A 7,673-nucleotide genomic window follows, 5' to 3' on the forward strand; every position below is an offset into this window, starting at 1 on the left:
AAAAAAAAAAAAAAAAAGCACTCAGCGTTCCTCACAGGCACGTGGCTTCTCTACTCAATGGTTTCATTTGTCTTGGGCAAGGTCTGAATATTTAGCAAGATTTTTTTTATCACATATCACTTGTCAAATTTTCTATTAAGAATGAATTCCTTGATGCCTTTTAAGGGATGAAGAGCGGTAGAAGCACTTGCCACATTTTTCACATTTATAGGGTTTCTCTCCAGTATGAACAAGCTGATGCTGATTGAGGCTATCAACCCTAGAAAAGTCTTTCCCACATTGTTTGCATACGTGAGGTTTCTCTCCAGTATGAACTCTCTGGTGTGCAGTAAGGGCTGCGTAATTAGGAAAGCCATAGTGGCATTCCCCACACTTATATTCATGAATTTTTTGGTGTTTTTTAAGGTCCAAAGTAGAGTAAAACATTTTTCCACATTTTTCACACTTGTACGATTTCTCCCCAGAATGACGCAATTTATGCCAAGGAAGGTATGAGAGAGTAGAAAATGTTTTCCCACATTGTTCACATTTGTATGGTTTCTCTCCAGAATGAAATCTTTGGTGATACTGAAGGTGTGGAATAGAACAAAACCTTTTGCCACATTCTCCACACTTGTAGGAATTCTCTTCAGAATGAATTCTTTGATGACGCTTAAGGAATGCAGAAGAGTAAAATGCCCTGTCGCAGTCTTTACACTTACAGGGTTTCTTTCCAGCGTGAATTCTTTGATGTCGCTTAAGCAATGAAGGATAGTGAAAGGCTTTGCCACATTCTGCACACTTGTAGGGTTTCTCTGCAGAATGAATTATTTGATGCTTCTTAAGCAATAAAGGACAGTAAAATGGTTTCCCACATTCTTCACACTTGTAAGATTTCTCTGCAGAATGAATTCTTTGATGTACCTTAAGCAATGAAGGGTAGGAAAATACTTTGGCGCATTCTTCACACTTGTATGGTTTTTCTCCAGTATGATTTTTCTGGTGTCTATAATGTGTTGAGCGAGTACTGAAGGCCTTGCCACATTTTTCACATTTGTAGGGTTTTTCTCCAGTATGTATTCTCTTGTGTTCAGAAAGGTTTGAATGACTATTAAAAGCCTTACCACATTCTTCACATTTGTATGGTTTTTCTCCAGTATGAACTCTCTGGTGTGTAGAAAGTTTTGAGCGAGTACGAAAGGCCTTACCACATTCTTCACATTTGTACGGTTTTTCTCCAGTATGTATTCTCTTGTGTTCAGAAAGGTTTGAATGACTATTAAAAGCCTTACCACATTCTTCACACTTGAAGGCTTTCTCCCCTGTACGAATTCTCTGGTGTTGAGTAAGCAGTGACTTGCAATAAAAGGCCTTGCTGAAATCTTTACATTTATTGAGTGTTTTTCCTGTTGACCAAAAGTTGATATATGAACAAAAGCTTAGCACATTCTTTATATTTTTAATGTTTATCTTTAAATGAAGACATTTACTCATACTTACATTCTTATGATAAGTCAGAAAGAATACAACATTCCTACCCCTGTATTCATTTAGCATGATTAAGAAAATATAGTAGGAGGAAACAATCTAAGCTTTTACTGAAGTAAAAGCCTGATCAAATTGATTATAGAAATAATGCCCACCAGGCAGTAGTTGTGCATGCCTTTAATCCCTGCACTCTAGAGGCAGACAGAAGTGGATATCTGTGAGTTCAAGGCCAGCCTGGTGTACAGACTGAGTTCCAGGACAGTCAAGGCTACACAGAGAAACCCTATCTCAAACAAACAAACAAACAAACAAAAAGAAAGGCACTTAATTATTCAAAGTTAAGTAGCTAAATAAGTAGTAATTATCTATGACAAAAGAATATCTTAAGGGTATTATATGAACAAAAATAAATATCTTTAATATACATAGATATTATACATGGTCATACCTGGCATTATCAACTTGGAAAACAGAAGATAAATGGTGACTGTGTGAGACTGAAGCAATACAGAAACACCATTTTTATCCTAAGCATGAATTTTAGAATTATAGGTATGAATGAAAATGTGCATAATAAATATGTCTACGATAATTTTAAATAATACACCCCATGGGCATTTATATTCTATTTGGATGACAAATATCACACTATCAAAATTATTTAAATAATACACCCCAGACAGCATTTATATTCTATTTGGATGACAAATATCACACTATCAAAATTATGAAAAAAATTTAGGTTAACCTATGAATAACTTCTGCTAAAGACAATATATTATCAAAGAAAAAGTTAAAATTAGCCATCTTTGTAAGAACTATTAATTTACAAGATGGAACACCCACTGAGCAATGAAAAGAGACAATGTTCATGAAAAGAGACTCCTGCTTAAAAATGAAGTGGAAACACACATTTCTGATGCTCACAAAACTAGAACTCATATATATTGTTATCTTACACTGGCCTGAAGTGCTTATCATTGGATAATCTATCCACAAAGTTATATGGGTTACATATAAACAAATGCTTATAGGTTAACCACTGCCAAGTAATACACAAGCAAACTGCTAAGAAAAAAGAACCCTGAATGCACAATATTCTGAAAATATATTGATGAGCTATTTAAATTCTTCGAGTTTTGGGCAGTTTTAATCTATGACTATATTTTCAGAAAGGATATACATTTTAAATCTTTACTAGTGAGTGTGTAATAGGGAAAATATGAGGATACATTTTCATCATTCATAAAGAATTCTGATGAGGTGATTCGAGTATAAGTGAATATAAAATATATTTATGCATGAATTTACTGCCTTACAATGGATTCACACATAGGTCTTTAGAAAAATCTGTGTGTAGATTTTCAGAGGTTTAGAAAACAGTGCAAAGTCAGTTATAATGTAAACTCAAAAATGAAGTTCTTTGGAGTCATTGTAAAGACAAGCACATCTCGAAGGTGATAAGGGAAATGCAAAATTTAAGAAAATTAAACCACCATAAACATCTGAGGTAAGCTTTTTTGACAAAAATCACGAAAGGAGCGATCTAAAGAGTGATTTCCTCGACAGCACTATCTCAATGCATATGGTGAAAGCTTGGCCTTCTGTTGGATCTTTGGACCTTAACTCTGTCCTTTCACCCCCTCATTCCTACACACCTGGATGCACAGTGGCTGCTGCTTGTCTCTTCACATCCCAAGGCCCTTGTCTTTGCTCCAGAAATGTCACCAGGAATGGCTTAGAGAAAGCAAGACCTGTTTGGAGGAAAGGAGAACAAGATTGTTCAAGTGTCCATCTGTCCTTCTCCTGGGAATGGGCATGGCCCTTTCAGTGCAGTGTTTATAAGGAAAGAGATGCTGAAATAAATGACTGCAGACAATTAGTTCCTTAAATGTCTTCTGACAGGATCATTACAATATGTGAAGGAATATCATACAGTGTCCAGATTCTGAGTTTAAAGGGAAAGGCATTAAAATTGAACTGTGAAACTGTTTTTGTCTATGTAAGGCCCATGCCACTGCAACAGTGTTTCTAACATTCCCACTTCTGTGAAGAAGGGTGCATCCTACTGGCTCAGACAGGCTAAACACACAAAAGAGAAAGCAATGTTTCTTGCCTAAGCACATTCCCTAATTTTTCTTTAAAACTAAGAAGATGAAACTTGCTGTGGGAAAGCATAAGCTCACGTGAGATAATGCACAGAGGAAGAAACACGTTGACAGTGAAATATGAATGCAAAGGGGACATGATCCTCACCCAGGAAATCCAGATTGCTGTAATTCTCCAGCATCACATCTCTGTACAGATCCCACTGAGCAGGGTCCAGGCATTCCCTCTCTTCTGGAGAGAAATCAATGGCCACATCCCAGAAGGACAGCATTTCCTGAAATTAAGATCAATGGATAATACCCACTAATTAAAACCACTAATAACAGGCATTGTGGATCTAGTCATACTAGTTCTCTGTCAATGTCACACGAGCTAGGATAATTTGAGAAGAGGGAACCTCAATTGAGAATGTGCATTCCACATTCCTGTATGCAACCCTATAAAAGGCTGTTATTCACTGATAAGAGATAATCCAGCCCATTGTGAGGGGTGTAGCCCCTGGGCAGGTGCTCTTAGACGGTGTAAGAAAGCAGAATTAGCAAGTCATGAAGAGCAAGCCCATTTAGCAGTGTTTCTTCATGACCTAAGCTCCAGTTTCTGCCTCCAGGTTCCTGCCTTGACTTCACTCAGTGATGGACTGTTACCTGAAGTTCTAAGTTGAAATAAATCCATTCTTCTCCAAGTTGCTTTGGCCATAATACTTAGTTTAGCACTGGAATAGAAACTCTAACACAGGCATCTTGTGCTTGTTTCTACCACATTATATTTTGCCCAGGAGGGAGAGCTAGAATGCTTCTACCGTAGGTTAGTAATACTCCTTAGATGCTTCAGATGTGGTCGCATGCAGGCAGAGGATCATACCAGCCTGTGTGGATACTCTACTTTTAAGACACATGCTTCCATGGAAAAACCTGTATTTAGTGCCACATGCTGGTTTTATCCATGACGCATACATACATACATTTCTCAGAGGATAAAGTCATGGTGAAGAAGGAACTTCCCAACACTATATGCACAGTTATGTGAAGTGGAAAGCCCGCCTACAGTCATGAGTATGACATGCAATGCAATGTGGATTCTGATGCAGAGGCTCTGGGCTGGTGGGGGGGGGGTCTTGATTCCTTAATTTGTGCCTGGTTCAATAGTGATCATAATGACAGGTCACCTAGAGACTCAAGACAGAACAGCCAAGGGATGTAACAAAAATAAATAAATAAATAAATAAATAAATAAATAAATAAATAAATAAATAAAAAGAGAGAAAGAAGAAAAAATGTACAGACCTTTAATCCCTCTGGCTGGAATATAGACAGGTCCTTATACTCACCTTTAATCCTAAACAATGAAGACAAAGTTCATTTGTAAAAGAAAGCACCCATGTTTGAAAGTAATGTCTAATTGAGTGGCAGAAAACGTGACGAATCAGAGAAAGATTTGACAGAATAGGATCTGCCCAACTCTCATGAGAAGAGAGAGGAAAGGGAAGCTACTTAAGGGACAGACAGGACAGGAGGAAGAGAAGTACAGAGCAGGAATGAGTATGTGGAGAGTGATGCGGCAGAGTTGAGAGGGACGGTGGAGCAGCACAGAGAGGGAGGAGGAGGCGGTTTTACCAGAGAGTCTGACGGAGAAAGACTGCAGAGAGAACAAGTTAGACACAGGGAAAGACGGAACGAGCAAGGAATGAGGAGGAGCCCGAAGATCAGAACAGACTGCTAGAGTTGGCTTGAGGGCAAACAGAGCAATTCAGTAAGAAGCTGAGCAGCCGGACTGAAGAAGTTACCTGGGAGAGGAGTCTGAGCCAGAACGGCTGAGTAGAACCAGCCAGCCAGCGATCAGAAAGAACAGGAAAGGGCGAGTTGATTCAGCAGCAAGTCTCAGAGGCTGAAAACATTCTAAGCGAAGAGAAGATTGTATGGAGCCTAGAAACTTCCAGGACTAGGACTAGGTTATCAGGCAGAGGCAGTAAGCCTTTGAGACAACAACAGATAAAAAGTACTTTTATAGTTAATCTCCTCAAAGAATATTTTTATTATTAATATGTCCAAAGTGCTGTCTTGTTCAGTTCTGAAATGTACACACCATAGTTTACACACGTCCAGCATCCAGGGTCACAGTGCTCTGAGCTTTATCCTCCTAGGGTACCACTTCAGAGCATCCAAGCTAAGTACGTCCTCAAGCCACAGCTTTCCGATGTCACTGGCCAATGAGAAAAACCATTATATTTCCAACATCTATGAGTTACAACTCTACACATTTAATGTGAATGAGGTCATGTAATACATGTCTTTCTGTGCCTTAGGTCATTTCTAGTTTCAGCCATATTTTCCCAGCTTATATGACTTTATCCCTTTTCTTCTGGGGTATTATTTAATTAAAATATAATTATGACATTTCCCAATCTCCCTTCTGGTAGGGATGAATGAAGCATACACTTTGGAAAGAAAGATTATACTAAAAAAAAAAGTCTTTAAGGGTGAAGAAGTAGTGAGGCCAGTAGACTTCCAAGTATACTGTATGATGTAATGGATAAAATTCTGTCACTTCTCAAGGAAAATACAGACTGTTGAAAGTATCTTTGTAGATGGCAGAACCCTTTCCCACATTTACAAGTAAATGAAAACCACAGATTCCACTCTTCTTCATCTACGAGACTGCCCACAGCAGGGAAAATGGCCAGCCTGGAGAGCTGCAGTGACTCTGGGCAGAGTTTTTCTCTGAGAGAACTGGAGCAGGTCTCCGATCATGATGGGACTGCCAGGATCAGTCCCTAATGATGCCCAGAGCATACCACCCCAATTCCCTAGGGGAAGTGCCTGTAGTACTCAGGCCATGTTTCTCACCATGGGAAGTCTGTGAAGGCACAGCAGAAAGCCAGCCACAAGGATCTCAGTTGGGATTTTAACCAATATAATTAAAGCAAACATTTCAGGGCAAGTTGAAACTAACAACATTCACTTCCTGTGAAGAGGAATTGCAAATAAATTCTGGCCAGAAGGGACAAACTGTGATTTATTAAAAACTGCGGCAAATTTACTCTATTCCCGAGTTGGGAATCCAATTTTCCTTCCCTTGAACAGAGGCTGGTCCCAGAGCTAAACTCACAAGAACTCTTGTATCTATGTTCAGCGTTCCTCAGAGATATTCCTCAGATATATCAGACAAACCTTATTCCTAGAAAATTGTAGGGAAGTCCAGGCTAGACAGAAAGCGAGTGTTGTGTTAACTCACCAGGTTCCACACAATAACGACTCTCCCTTCAAACAGGGCTTATTTATCAATTAAAGAACACAGTTCTTTAAAAATACACTAAGTTCATCAGTAAGTAACATTGCACTGCCTTTCCCAACGTGACACACAAAAGTGTGCCACATAACAATCATCAATTTTTGGTTTAAGTTAACATGTTTTTGCAATAGGAAAACTCAGATACTGTAACCCTAAAAAGGATAGGATAGAACATATGCCACATACTTATTGAAAAAGTGCAATGAATTTGAATTTTAGGGTCATTATAGGTATCACAGGATTTCTTCTGTACATATGTCTAGACATATCTGTAAAATCCAGATATATCTAGACATATCTGGATTTTAAATAATCAGTATATGGTTACTGAGTCTTACCATACTAGTAAGTGGTGTATACCCAACAAACCGTTGTGACTTACATTCTCACTCACTGACTTAAGTGGATACCACAAAGAAATGAGCAACAGGATGTAGGATTTAAGGAGATGGCCAGTCAATCTGGACACACACTTTACACCTCAAGTTATGTCATTGCATTTGAAAACAATTTTGAATGAGACCAATGACTGCAACTTTTATAACCCCGTAAGACAAAGTAATGAAAATCTGTGTTTCTCAAGTCTATTTCATGCATACATGTTTGGTTTCTATTCAATTCTGTTCAAATAATGTCTGTAATTTTTCTCAATGGCCTCTGACATAATCATTTAGATGACCAAGAACTGGACGCCATTATCCAGCATACTTTTCCTTCCAAGTTTCCAAGAATGGCCTGTTTAACACAGCAAGGTTAGTAGCAAGAAAACCAGTAATGAAGCCAGGCATGGTGGCGCATGCCTTTAATCC

The 7,673-nt window shown here is 38.5% G+C and overlaps 1 protein-coding gene across 5 annotated transcripts in view; it reads right to left on the reverse strand.

The window, feature by feature from the left end:
- Window positions 1-14: 14 nt before the first annotated feature.
- Window positions 15-7,673, reverse strand: part of LOC110328856 (zinc finger protein 58) — a 10,178-nt gene continuing 2,519 nt past the window's right edge. For 2 of the 5 annotated variants that reach the window (XM_029544098.1, XM_029544097.1), the window contains exons 2-5: window positions 5,659-5,775; window positions 3,724-3,850; window positions 3,126-3,221; window positions 15-1,385 (exon numbers count right to left, since the gene is read on the reverse strand). In XM_029544098.1, coding sequence (XP_029399958.1) covers window positions 136-1,385; window positions 3,126-3,221; window positions 3,724-3,850; window positions 5,659-5,661 — 1,476 coding nt within the window. In that variant the 5' untranslated portion in view covers window positions 5,662-5,775 and the 3' untranslated portion in view covers window positions 15-135. Of the gene's footprint in view, window positions 1,386-3,125; window positions 3,222-3,723; window positions 3,851-5,359; window positions 5,567-5,658; window positions 5,776-7,673 lie in introns of those variants that run through there. The other 3 variants (XM_029544100.1, XM_029544099.1, XM_029544101.1) reach the window with 2 other exon arrangements.

The sequence above is a fragment of the Mus pahari genome, chromosome 11 (assembly GCF_900095145.1).
Source record: "Mus pahari chromosome 11, PAHARI_EIJ_v1.1, whole genome shotgun sequence".
In the NCBI taxonomy this organism is placed as follows: domain Eukaryota; kingdom Metazoa; phylum Chordata; class Mammalia; order Rodentia; family Muridae; genus Mus; species Mus pahari.